The 14,743-nt window shown below is 42.2% G+C and overlaps 1 protein-coding gene across 1 annotated transcript in view; it reads right to left on the bottom strand.

Annotated features, from left to right (window-relative positions):
• Positions 1-11,427, bottom strand: part of lrrc75bb (leucine rich repeat containing 75Bb) — a 38,904-nt gene extending 27,477 nt beyond the window's left edge. Inside the window, exons 1-2 of the mRNA XM_069673413.1 lie at positions 10,946-11,427; positions 1,405-1,533 (exon numbers count right to left, since the gene is read on the bottom strand). Coding sequence (XP_069529514.1) covers positions 1,405-1,533; positions 10,946-11,236 — 420 coding nt within the window. The 5' untranslated portion in view covers positions 11,237-11,427. The remainder of the gene's footprint in view (positions 1-1,404; positions 1,534-10,945) is intronic.
• Positions 11,428-14,743: the final 3,316 nt, after the last annotated feature.

The raw sequence follows: 14,743 nt of genomic DNA, 5'->3' as shown, positions 1-14,743 counted from the left end.
TCCTTTGAGTTATTGCGCACATAAATCTTAACTTGCAATAAACACAAACATTTTGAGAGTTCAGTTAATCAACTGAAACTAAAAAAGGAGGCGTGTTATTTATGTGTTTACAACTAGGACTGATATGAAAAATCAGAATCACTTGTGTAACATTAGTGTTCAATCATTTTTAGATTAAATGTACGCTGCTGTTCTTTCCTTCTCATTGTGTGTCCTGTATGTCCTGTCTTGGTTTGTATGCGTGTGAATGAGGCTCCTGGGCGGGTGGGGAAGTGGTCTGTCCTCAAATTGGGAAGGGAACCAACTGGTGAGGGGGGGGAGAGGTGTTTAGGAGGATGGACTCCACAGCACTGAGTGGACCCCTGCAGCACCAGCTTCTCCAGTCTTGATCCCACTGGCCACCTGCCACCTGTCTGATCCCTCAGAGCGCTCTCAGTGTAACTGCCAACTCCACGCCGCCCCGCAATCCTCTCTGCCCCTGACCGCGGCCTGGTCACCGCTGGTCTCCTGCCCACACTTTCCAGCATGAAGCAGCCATGGCAAATAATCTCATACACCTGCAGTTCTGGAGCACAGCTGCTGTGCAGATGAGCAGCAGGAAGACTACAGAGTCAAACCCGGACCAAAGGCCTCCCCCCCATGGCCCTATGATTCATCCCTGACCACTCGAGAGTATGCAGGTGTCCTCTTTGTAGCTGTATCATGAAAAAAACCCAGTAAATCCAGTTTGAGGCAGTTTGTTAAAAGAATACTAATCTGAAGTACTCTGACTATTTTCAACGCTGCTTCTTGCACAAATTAAACCTACGAGATACAACGTGTTAATGAGTGAGCTGTAGGAGGATCTTTAAGAGCCATGCTAGCTGTGTCCCCTGTTTCCAGTCTTTGTGGGAAGCTACGCTAATTTGTTGCAGCTAGGTGCACAGACGTAAGAGAGGTGTCAATGACTGTTCAAGCTGCAAATTCACCTTCGCAAAGACAATTTGATGTAAGAATGATTTGCAGATCCAATCACCTTTCCTCCTACAAACACGCTCCAGCCTCGCATACAGAATGTGTCAATAGATTACAGGATGATCTCTAACTGAAAGTTAATATGTCACCCAAAACTAAACACAAACAGTGAACCATCATGCTAATTGCTAAACACCTAAACTATCATTTTCCATTCCTCCGAGCGTCTGTTGTGTTCGCAAACTGACACTTCATTGTTTTCACATTAGCATGACAGCAATGTGACACATGCACTAGAGCATAGCTAATACACGCGGACACACTGCAGCTTGCCTCTCAAGTTCTTGTTCTGTTAATTAACGTGAGGTCTGTTGTGTTTGGAACAAAGAGCCACTGTTTCATAATTCATGAAGGTAACAGGTGAAACGGGCTCATCCGGATTCTTCTCACCCTTTTTGGACACTGCAGGTCCCGGGCGAGGCTGAGCAGCAGCTCATGGGAAATGGGGTCCACCAGGTTGAGAAAAGCTGCGTTCTTGTACAAGATGTCGTTGAGAGACGTTCCCTGGAGACCCAAATCCTGGAGGAGAAGAAAGAGAGGAAAGTGACTCAAAATGTAGGAAATTCAGAAATTAAATTGATTAAAACGCGCAGATGTATTTAATATTCAAGTGACAGTTTAATGAAAATAGATTGTCAGTGATTATGAGCTTTGTTCACCTTGCCCTCTTATCACGCTGCTGATAAGGTTTCGCCATCTGAGTTGGGTGTTAACAAGTGGGTGGGGATGGTGTGTGTGTGAGCAAATGTGTGTGGTGTTTATATGTACATGCGGGGTGGGCGTTATAATTAAAGTTAAAGTAAGCTAAAATAAAAGTTTTGGTTATAATCCTTACAGTTAGACTCTTTAGTGAAGAGGCTGCTTCTGGTTACTCTTGTCTTGTTTGTAGGTATAAGTTTCATTATGAAAGATTATGTGACGTGCAGAATACTTTAATAGAACCAGGAGCAGTGTTTATTTCTGTAAAGTGTAGCATGGTATCAGGATAGGCCTGATCCAGGCCTGACCTGGTCACTTGACCCCACCGGGAAGAGAGCTAGACCACTAGCTCTGTTCTGGGGACCAATAAATTAAAGATTGTGTCCACAGGGGAAACTTTATAACTCTTCGTCTGCAGGACCAACATTCCACAGACACCAGATGAAGGACGTCATCTGATAAACCGTGGGATTACGGTCGGTTAATGTTTGTCTTAGTTGATTAGCTGTGGGAAAATAAGGAACCACATGCTTTGATCCAGGGACGGTGGATCAACAGGAACAACTCACACTCCAGAGCCCTGGGGAGAAGAAAGAGTTTTGGAGCATCCATTTGTTCCCCCCCCCCCCCCCCAACACCCCTCTCTCTGCCGGACCTGCAGACAGGCAGGGGAAGGGGGGGTGAGACTGAGACAAATAGACATATATGCCCTACAAGTATATATATAGATCCAGGTGTCACATTCACACGGAAATGCATAAAGACTGTGGAAGGTTGCTATGTGTTGATCTGGACGTTCATCATTAACTTGTACTTTTATCCTCAGGAATCTGCCATGTAACCTCATTCTGTGTATTTTCATCCTGTGGTGTTTGGAGTCTATGTGCAGCTGAGAATCCAGAGGTATTACATGTTGGGAGGTTAGATGGATAAGGATAACTACTTTGGGGTAAAAATAAGTAGTTTAATAAGTAGACAAAGTCTCGGATATGAGGATTGGTCAAACTCGCGCCATTGCCCGGACGCCCCCCCGGGGAGGGGAGACCCTTTAAATGAGAGGTGACAACTTCTCTCGTCCTCTTGTTTCTTCCCTCCTTGTGCTACACCCTGCGTCCCGGCCGCTGACGAGCGCCTCCGCCTCCCCCTTCCTCCGTAACTTCATCCCTTTCCCCTTTTTAAGTTTTCCCCCCGAGTAGGCCCAGAACCTGCGTGCACTCTGCCGTGCTGAAGACCTCGCGTGTCCATATTGCTCCAGCATTAGATCTGACTGCTCAAAATACAGACTCTAGTTCTCCCGGTGCTCAAGCCCCGGTACTCGGACAGAATCTCAGCCCCGGACCCAGAAGACGCATTCAGCCTCCATCCGGCTCAGGCCGCAACGTGGGACTGACCAGCACGTCATCATCCAGAGAGAACGAACCGGCCGTGCGGCGCCGCTCCGAGGGAACCCGGGTACAAGCCCGGCATCAGAAGCTCCGAACCACTCCAACCTGACGCTCTCCACACGCCTCATCAGCAACGCGGTTGACCCTCCTCACCCTCCGAGTAGGTCTAACTTTGGTTTTACTGTATATTGGGGTTGATGCTTTAGTCACAGATTTGTTAGGAAGGTTAGGATAAGGTTTTGGGCGATATACCTCCTAATATCTCAGCTGCTACACTTCACTCCTTTGAACAGGTTTCAATCCATCTTTCATCATATTCATCCTGTTTTTCACGTTCATCGTCATATTTAGTTATCTCATGTATGTTTAGAAGTATTAGTCAATAAATTCTCCATTTATAAAGTACTGATTCAAGTGTCTTTGTGTGTGTGAAGTACTAAGCCTCTGTACACCGCGAAATGAACTCAATTCTAAACTGTAGCAACCTTCAGATTATGAGACTGAATTAAACAATTAGGTAACTAATTATATGTTTTCCCTGTTTTCTCAAAATTGGGTGGTGCCCCGTTAAATACCTATGATAGGTTAAATCTTTTAATTAACTTTAAAGTTAACTTCTCGTAAATATAGAGTGCAGGCATTCTATGACGAGTTTAATTAATTATTACATAATTAATCGACCGATTTGCGCTACAAAAGTGATAATCAAGAAGATCTCAGTTGTGTTTTCTTTGGCGGCACCTATGGCGTTAAACGGTAATTGTGGGAGCACACTTCCCAGATATCCAGACAGTATCACATGTGTGACGTCCATAGTTGGCTCCGGTTGTAACTCTTGATTTTTGTCGCTTTCCTTTTCAGACTGTTTGCTTCATCTGAGCGTCAAATTTGTTTGATTTTCTTTGGATTTTCACATATTTTTGAAGTTGTATCTGTAGTCATCGATCTTTTCTTTGTTTGTTCAGCCATAGTAGATTACTGTTTACTCGCAACACTTGCAGAGACTGGAAAAGCAGCTGCTTAGCTCCGCCTACCCTCTCTGACAGACCAACCGCTGCTGGCTGATGGAAAACGCGTCACTAACTGGGCGCGGCTTGTGATTTTTTCCACAACATAACAAAATACAAAAATAAAAACATAAACAATAAGGTGGCTCACTGAACCACATAATAAAAATCATGCTAGACAGACGACATATTAACAAGGTACAATAAGCACAATAAAGTACACAGAACATTCATCATAGACTGGGTGAAACATGATTGGCCGAATGCCTGCACGAACAGATATGTTTTTAACTGTTTTGAATGACTCAGTGGAACTTTTAGATGTGGGCAGGGTGATCCAGAGGCTTGGTGCCATAGGCTATATTACCATTCGGCCATAGATTGTGACTTAACAGACGTTTATTTAAATGAAAATGTTCGAGATTATCACTTTAACAAAAATGATGACGAAAAATGTCAACCACCTTTTTTCCATGACGAGACATTGCTGAGCTAAAAATAGATCATTGATAATAAAAACTCAGACGACACGTTTGTTTTGTTTTCGTTAACGAGATGAAACTAACTAAAATGTGCTCAGAAAAAGGAGCGTTTCATGCGTCATTTGACGCATGAAACGCACGCCCTCTCTTGCTTATTAAATAAGGCACGAGAGGGATGTGCAGTATGTCATACTGTAACTTACATGTGTAATGTTACGTTCCAGAAGTTTCCATATATACATAGTAGAACCTCATATCTATATTACCCATACAGAACATTGTCAGGAAACAATTAATGTGGATGGACAGCGGATTGAACTTGTGTCAGGCTAACTGAATTAGTTTAAAAGGAGGAAACATTTGACTAAAACTATAACTATAAACTAAAGACTAAGACTAAATCTAAAGTAGCTGCCAAAATGAACGCTGACCAGGAGGCAGGGCACAAGATGTTATCTGCATCATCTTCCGGCTGTGTCTATCTGCAGTGAAAGAGTAAACATATAGAAGCCGCATTTTCAGGTAATGCTTCGAGTGCTAACGTGTCATTAGGAGCCAGTGTTTGAGACCTAACATTTTCAGACACATCAAATAGTCTCAGCAGCATGCGACACTCTCCGCCTTTTCAGGGAAGATACCAGCACACACACTCACACACGCACAGAAGGAAAAAAACAACAAACGGCAGAGAAGACGCGAAACTGAGCACATGAAACAAAATGATGAGAAGATGAAAGGTTAGGAGGAAGAGGAAGAACGTCAAAGAAAATCTCTTCTTTTTAGGCATAAAGCTACATTTCTCTCCTAATCCGAAACAACTGTAAAGAGATGATTTCACTCGTACAGTCTGTTATATCAGCGACTGAAGAGCTGCTACTGTATGAAAAGAACACAACAAACATGCTTCACTGGACCTCCATCCTCTTGCTTACAGCGACGAGTGTTTTATGTCATGTAAAAGTGAACAACCAGAAGCCGAAGAGTAAATACTGTCAGCTTTATTTGAAGTGAAAATAGCCGACTGGAGGCTGAGGCTGTGCAAAACAAGCTCTATACACTTTGACAGCTCTAATGCTTCGGGGCACAGTGGAGGCAAAGAGGAAAACTCCCATCAGCATTTTCTCCTCCTCCAGCTTTTGGGTTGATTTATTACAGCCGAGCTCTGTGGGATTCCCTGACGCTGGACTATCCTCCAGACCAGCTCCCCCTTCAATAAAGGCTCATTTAGTCAGACCGAAGGCTCCACATGTGTCCATAAATGGAAGCACAGAGTAATTTGAAGATTACTTTATGATGATGATGTGTCTCAAGCAGCTGCGGCATTCAATAGGGATGTTTTTGCGCACAGCTGAGATGAAGCATTTTTTAAATATCTGATACTGGGGATTAATTTGACTGATTCCTGATCATAAAGCATGAAATGTCTTCCCGGTTGTGCCTTCAGATCTCGCTACAAATGTCCTCGTGAAAGCTGCATATCTAATCTGACGTCTGCCTCGTCACAAAAACTCTGTATAAAGCGATGTGCTCCCAAACGCAGGATATCATCCCACACACTCAGTTCATTAGAATCCAATTAAATATATTGCAGCGTGTGACAAATCCAGTCCCACAGTTTCCTGCTTCAGTGTATGAAACATGTCACGACTGTCAGGTGACGCACCCTCCAACTCCAGTTTTCGTCACTTACTTTTATTTTCTTTTACTTGTACTGAAAAGCTGTTTTTTCTGGAGATTCACAGAGACAAATGTTCGGCCAGCATGTTGTGGCAAAGAGTATCTGACGAATGGGACGAGTTCAATATGTCAGCTTAGTCATACGAGACGGGACATATGAGGAACTGTTTCTTCTGGCTTGTGCTTGACAGAGCATTTTACTCGTATGAAATTTAACTCCAGTAAATTTATTCTAATTTCTTTCCTGATATTTATGCTGAGGCTACATATCACAACAACCAAGTGCCAAAAACTTTACCTTTTAATACACCAACAGCTCATCTTATTTAAAGACGGGGTGTCATGCTGTTTCACAGTTTAAGACATATATATAATGTTACAATGTTGGATGTCCAGACTAAACGTGGTTGAAGTTTCAGATCTGTAGGTAAAAGTATGTTGGAGTAATCCCCAGGCTTCTCAGCTCAGTCTGCAGGCTGCTTTGAACGCCAGGTTTCACACAGTTTTTTCTACACGCTGCAATTTGTGATGTCACAAAGTGCAGAAAGTTGGCGGCAGGGTTTCTTAAAGGGACAGAGCTAACTGAGTCGTTTCAGGCAGAGGCTGTATGAGGGCCTGCACAGAGCACCAGTGTGTTTTCAACTGTAAATTATGCTAAGCTACTCCACAGGTATCACAGAGTGAAATATAAACCTTGAAATTAGCATAATACCCCCCCTCCCCCCTCTCCTTTAAGTATATGACCTATTTGGGGAATATGCTAACTTGCGTTCTTGTTGAGAGCCAGATGAGAAACTTAATATCACTTTTGTATGTATGGTAAATAGCCACCACCAGCAGTCAGTTAGCTTAGCCTAGCATAAAGATAGGAAAGAAGGATAAAACAGCTAGTCTGGATCGGTCCATGGGTAAAATAATCCACCTTCGATAATCTCTAAACCTTGGTATTTATCACATCATAACTTGCATGTTCAATCTGTAGAAAACAAACCTGTAACATTTCCCTGGTGTCCTGCTGTCACCATGAAGTTAACCAGTAGAGAGCAGACTTTACAGCATCCAGCCATGAAATGATGTGGCGCGTAAACCACAAATAAAACCACTACTGGCCATTTTTAAACTTTTGTGTGTACATAAACAGACGATATATAGCATGTAAAAGGTGAGATTTAGAGAAATGTTTTTACCTTTGGACAGGGCCAGGCCAGCTGCTTCCACTGATTCAGTCCTTATGCTAAGCTAAGCTAAGATACTGACTTGAGGCTGTGGCTGTTTACTAGAAAGACATGAGAGTGTCTCTATTTTTCTAACTCGCGGCAAAAAAAGCATATTCAAGGTCTAATTTTTATCGCCCTATATTTAAAACTAGATGAGCTTCTGGTGTAACTCTCACAGATTGAAATAATTTGAAAATGTGGGAACTTGTTAAAAAAGGTTAAGTTATTGGCACTTGGTGCATGTAGCTACAGCATAAATATCTGGCAAATATTATGAGAATTCAAGTGTGGAGATAAGTTTGTAATTTAAAGACTTATATTAGAGAATCACTTCAGAAGATTGTTTCCCCCTCTTCCTAGTTGTTATGCTAAGCTAAGCTAACTGGCTACAGACATGAGAGTGATGTCTATCATTTTTTTCTAAGTCGCTGCAAAAAAGGGTATGAACATGTGTACCCAAACGTCAAACTCGTGCGTCAAACTTTTGTAAATTTTAGAGCATTTTTCCTTTAATTTGAAGGCACAAAGAGTCTGTAAATCAAGGGGTATGCAAGAGTCCACCCTGACTGGAATCGAAACACGGACGTTGCTGATATATTTGAGGGATGCATATTAGTCAACTTATCGATAATGATGTCCCATGTCAAGAATGTATAACATGTTAACGTTAAAAGTGTAGCAGTGCATTTTGACATTTCTTAGTCATATTGCATCCTAAACTTAAAGGGCCAGTTTGCCCATTTTCAACCTCAGTCTTATCATGCTATTATGGGGAGCTAAAGCAAAAAAAATACAAATTCGCTCCATGCCTTTGGAGGACGCTATCCACTTCTCCAATGGGACCTGGAAACCTTCCCAGACAACGTAAAACGTGTCATCGGCGGAGGCCAGGGAGCTTACTAAATTACACTTCCTCAGTCTAGGACTCGCCTTTGATGTCATGTCTCATTCAAAATCATCAGGTTTGAAATGTAGACTGCAGGCCTGAAGATTTTTAGACGATCCATCGGTATATTCTAGCCGTATTTCTTATTCTGTTCCACTCTGAGCCGTTGCCTGCAGTGAAACGGTAGTATTTCACTCCTGCGTCTCTCGCTGGGCCGTTCCTTTCAGAGGGAGGGGTGCAGTGCATGCTGGGTGTGGTAGGAATGTAGAATGGGCGAAACCTGAGCTGTTTGTACAACTTTCTCCACAGCTACTTCTATCGAGAACACCAGCTTTGATCCCTAAACCAACTTATTTCTACCTATATTTTGTATTTCTGGATAAATAATACTATAATTATAATAGCAGTTTTTCACGATTTAACAAATAACATACGTGTGCTGTGAAAGCTGACCTCAGACTTCAGAAAGGTCGTCCTCCACCACAGAGACCCCCATAATTAGAGTCTTCTCCTCCGCTGCACATTGGTTGCTCGGCGCTCATGTTGTGGAGCATAATTGATATGAGTAGTTGCTGATTCTTTGTTTACTAATGAATATCTAGAAGATCCCAAACTAATTAACTTAATGGCCCAGAAGGCAGATCTGTGATGGAGATACAGCGTGGGGTGGGGTGCGGGGTGTTATTGGTTCCTCTTAGTAATGACTTCCTCTAAAGAGACATGTTCCAGCATCCATCATCTCAAGGTGATTATCTCCAAATCCATCCGTCTCTAAGAGGAAAAGGCCACTTTGCTGCTGAAGAGCAACAACAAGAAATCTCCTGCCAGTTTTTTTTTTTTTGCACTGTCGAAGTATTGTTAGTCAGACACTTGGCTTCGGCCCCAACAACATACAACAGAAGCAGCGCTCTGGCTTCACCTCAGCGAGAGAAGGAGAGAGGATTCGTGCTTCGTGAGCAGTTTAAATGCCGAGCTTGGGAGAAAGCTGCCCCCTGCTCACGACCAATAAATGCACAAGTTGATCTGTAAAAATCTTCTTTCTTATACGCGATGGCAGACTGCAGGAGTGCTTTAATAAACCTGGACAGACATATTGAGGTCTTAAAGGAAGCTATGCATGAGTCACATCCTTCCTTCTTCACTCAGACATGAATATGAATGTTTACAATAAAGTTTAATGCTTTCTGCAGAGAGGAGAAGAGATACCTACAAACCTGACTTCAATGCAGACACCCACAGCTTTTCCTCAGCATTGTTTCCTGCTTTAATCTCTGCACATCTGTATAATTTATTCTACAGCAGCGTACAGATGGGCAGGGAGTTTTCCTGACAGGGGGGCCCTCTTGATCAGAACTGCTTTTGTCTGAACTTCAAGACTGTGCTCCTTTGATCCGTGCGCAGCTACCAGAAGGCAGAGGAAAGCTCAAGCTGAGCTCTAAAGACTGTTCGCATTTTTACTCTCTCTAGTTTTGGATAAATCTTCAAGAAGTGAGGATTAGACGGAGGAAGGTGCTACACGGGAAAGTGTAACAGATTTAAAACCGAGCGAGAAGAAATACCTTACCCATAGTTGGGAGCTATGAGGCTGACAACAGTGCTGTGCGGCAGGGACAGATCATAGCTGTTTAACAATAGCAGCATTAAGGGAGTTTGTATGAAAGGTTTCTTTCTATGTAGTTTTCATGCTCTCTTATGTGGAGAATTAATATGACTTGCCTTTCATTTACAGTATTTCCTTAAGATTTAAAAACATGGATCAAACCCTAGTTACCTTGTCAAATATGAAGACAAATATATAAGAATTCACTTGATATTACAAAGATTGTAACATACAAAAAAAATAAAGCAAAATAAATTTGACCACGTCTTCCTTTTTTATTTTTTTCTAAAGGGCTAACACATAATATACCCAGTGTTCTGTGTTTATTCGGAGCTGGTTTAATATTCAGATCATGCACTTGCTGGCTTCTTTCCCTCTCAGACAAAACAGGTGGTTGATTCAGACCACGCTCTCACCCACTGAGGCTAAAACCTCATTATAAACTCTGCATTTCTCCTCAGGAACATTAACAGAAGGCGACAGAGTACAGTCTCTTGCCTTTTAAGTCAGTAAGTCTTCTTTAAAAGGAAACATTTATATAAAAAAAAATGCAAGAAAGTATTGGATAAAATGACTTTTTTTAAAAGATGACTAACACACTGACACCTGCTGATACATGGAAAGTGGGATTTCCTCCAATGAGTGACATCAATCGAGCTGAGCTTAATACAGTACAAAACACTGGTAGCTCATACTTAAAGAAATAAGAACCATGCTGTTTTTTATATTTTTCATATTTTAAAGCACAATTCGACGTACATTTACACAAAAAGTTGTTTATGGTTTCATTAAAAAAAGGATAAAATATTGAAAAAAGCGGATAATTTCCTGAATCTAAGCTAACTTTTGTCCACGTGCTCATAAACAAAACTAGCTAATTGTGTCAATGTAATTACTTTCTCCCTTTGTCAACAACGTTTCAGCTAAGACTAAAGTATTTTAACAAACTAGGCGCATCAAAGTAATGTCAGTCTTTACCTTTCTCAGCAGTTTGAGCACTTCAGCCGCCTGCTCCGTCTTCTGCTCCCGGAGAAGCCGCTGGATGTCCCGGATCCAGGCCACCCGGCGGACGTACGGGCTGTGGTTGGTTTTCCGCAGCATCCCCGGGAGCTTGTCGGACCGGAGCATCAAGGAGGTAAACAAGAAGTCTCCGCCGCCTCTGCCGCCACTTCTCTCGCTCTCTGCCTGGTTTTCATTCCTCTGGCGTCTCCTCTTGGACAATTTGCTGTCAAAATCGAGACTTCTCTGTCTGGTCAACTTAGAGCCCATCACTCCTGAGAGGAAGTGTCGATGGAGGTGGTGGTGAGAGTGATTTTACAACATGCAGCCAAAACATCACACTTCACTTACAGCGAAATGTGACCGAATTACTTATCCAACCTGAGGAAAAATAGTGTTTCAAAGTTTAAAGGCTACTCTCTGCATAACAATGTGTACCCGGACTAGCGTCGTCCCCTGCTTACATCCGTCCATGCACTGCCTGAGCACTCTGGCATCCTTTGCTTTACTCAGAGCTCGTGCGCTCCTCAGCCAATCAGATCGTGATTCTCCTCACAGCCCGCGACTGCGAGGCATGGAGGAAACTGTTCACAGCTTAGATTTCTTATTGACCCCACAGCATAACGCACAGGTGGTTAGCTTGACGCTGAGTCAATTAGAAAGAGTAGACTTAATAATCCTGTTAAAAAGGGTCTTATGTAACAGTTGCATAATCTAATGTGAAAATTTAATAGATAGATACATAGATTTTCCAATAGCATATTTATTAAATGTGTGTTGCATTCGAGTGCAATAAATTTGAAAGACATTCATATTGATTTGTCCACATCCTGAGGATCTCAGGTTACCAAGCTGGATGGAATATGTATGCAGTTTACGATCCAAATGTGATGCTGCGGGATGATTAAATATCCACAAGCTTGTAAAAGTTGGCAAGACCATCATTTGTTTATAACTTGTACAAAGCATACTTTTGGGTGGTAATTTTGTATGATTTTGGTGGAAATGTATATCACTGTATGGGTAAGTTGCCGAAGCATAAGCAGTCTGCTGATTCTGAGTAATTACACTTAAACTCCCTTGTTTAAAAGGCAAAATTGTCTTTAACTAATGTACATCCATCGGCTATGCAGACTGCACACGCTCAAGTTTTGGGGGTCAGTTGAATAGGCAACAGTATTGATCAAGTCCAGACAGATGGGCTGGTAGACAGATTTAATCACATACTCAAAACATGACCTGTAAGTTTGAGCAGCAGAGAGGCTTTAACGATTCACGAAAAATGGATTAGTAGTTATACAGCTTTAAAGACCTCCATGGTTTACATCTGTACCTTGCTGCAGTGATGTATGAGTGTACTCCAGGTGTGTCGGTACACTGTGACATCACTGTGAGTGGGTGTGGTTCCAGGTGTAACAGACTTTGTTATATTTAAATGTATTCAGTTTTATGTTATGAAAAGGGAGAGTAGGAAGGGGGATTGATCTGGTCTTTTTTCTCTCATTGGCTGGCGGGGTATGTCGTTGTCACTGTGCATCACTGTCTCCTAGAAATGATTAAAAATTAATGAAATTAGTGACATGTCTCAAAATGTTGTATAGTGACGTAATGGTAAAATGTTTACTGAAAATATATTTTATTATTTGCCTACCAAAAAATATTGCAGACATTACATATTATTCTTTTTATCTTAACCAAACCACAATCTTTCCGTACCCTAAACCCCATAAGTGTACCCCATTCCGTGTCAGTACACTGTGACTTCACCATTGGGAGTGCAACAGGCTTTAAAGACATTGGTAAACACTGCCTTCCTGCCTGTACAGATATAAAGTCAATCTTTTAGACTACAACCCCTGCTGCCTTTTATATATTATATTTCTAAAAGATATCCTGCCAGGGGCTGGATAACTGAACCTCCACAGGCTTGGTAATTTGCACATTGCTCCATGAAACCAGTATATAAATGACAAAAAAGCTCTGTGACAATTTGCTGTGGGCACAGGAGTGCTGACATCAGCGGGGCTTAAGTGAGACAATCTACACAGTGAGATGACATGCCTGCTTTGCTACCTTCTTCAAGCTCTAAACTGCACTCACAGTCACAGACACAGAGGCATCTTGTTAAAGCAATGTGGTGAAACTGTGCGTCACTGGTCGGTGAGGATGAGAGTTAGAGCCCGAGCTTTGAAAACCTAATCCACTGTCATCCCTGTGTAATATAACGGTGGGTCTAAGCTGGAGACTCACACTCGCTTACAACACTAAAACCTGCAGTGTGATTGAGCGTAATGAGTGGTATCACCTCCCAGACTAAATGCAAAGCCACAGGAACAAACTCAGTGCTGGAGAACTGAGTAATAGCCTCTAGTCCCCCCCCTGCACCTGGTGCATTCCCATCATGCTGGTACTAAAGTCAAATGGCTCTCCCTGGCTATGTCTGGATTTCATGATGTCATTGCCCACATCTATCTCAGGGTTGATGATCTCCTGGATTTTCTGAGTACCCGTCTCTTCTTGACTCTCTTGACTCTCTCTCAGATCCATTTAAAAAAAAAAAAAAATGTACAGCCTTTAACGATACGATGCAATACGGCACAGTAAGAAACAATACAGTAAGTTACGATATGATACAAAATTATACGGTACAATGCAATATGGTAAGATGCCATACGGTATGACGCCATACGGTATGATGCGATGTGGTCTGATGCCATACGGATCGATACCATACGATATGATGCGATGTGGTCCGATGCCATACAGTAGAGTAAGATGCCATATGGTTACGATACCATATGGTATGATGCGAAGTGGTCTGATGCCATACGGTTCGATACCATACGGTATGATGCGATGTGGTCCGATGCCATACGTTATGATGCCATACGGTACGATGCCATACATTATGATGCCATACGTTATGATGCCATACGTTATGATGCCATACATTATGATGCCATACGTTATGATGCCATGCGGTACGATGCCATACGGTATGATGCGATGTGGTCCGATGCCATACCAGTATGATGCCATACGTTATGATGCCATACAGTATGATGCCATACAGTATGATGCCATACATTATGATGCCATACGTTATGATGCCATACATTATGATGCCATACGTTATGATGCCATGCGGTACGATGCCATACGGTATGATGCGATGTGGTCCGATGCCATACCAGTATGATGCCATACATTATGATGCCATACGTTATGATGCCATACATTATGATGCCATACGGTATGATGCCATACAGTATGATGCGATGTGGTATGATGCCATACATTATGATGCCATACAGTATGATGCCATACATTATGATGCCATACGTTATGATGCCATACATTATGATGCCATACGTTATGATGCCATACAGTATGATGCGATGTGGTATGATGCCATACATTATGATGCCATACAGTATGATGCCATACATTATGATGCCATACGGTATGATGCCATACAGTATGATGCGATGTGGTATGATGCCATACATTATGATGCCATACAGTATGATGCCATACATTATGATGCCATACGTTATGATGCCATACATTATGATGCCATACGTTATGATGCCATACGTTATGATGCCATACATTATGATGCCATACAGTATGATGCCATACAGTATGATGCCATACATTATGATGCCATACGGTATGATGCCATACATTATGATGCCATACAGTATGATGCGATGTGGTACAGTACGATGCGATATGGTATGGTACGATGCAACATGTTACTGTATGCAATACGGT

The sequence above is a fragment of the Semicossyphus pulcher genome, unplaced genomic scaffold (assembly GCF_022749685.1).
Source record: "Semicossyphus pulcher isolate SPU_LCO1_2020_fin unplaced genomic scaffold, fSemPul1.0.p SCAF_22, whole genome shotgun sequence".
NCBI classification, from domain to species: Eukaryota; Metazoa; Chordata; class Actinopteri; order Labriformes; family Labridae; genus Semicossyphus; species Semicossyphus pulcher.
This window is presented reverse-complemented; position numbering and strand designations above follow the sequence as displayed.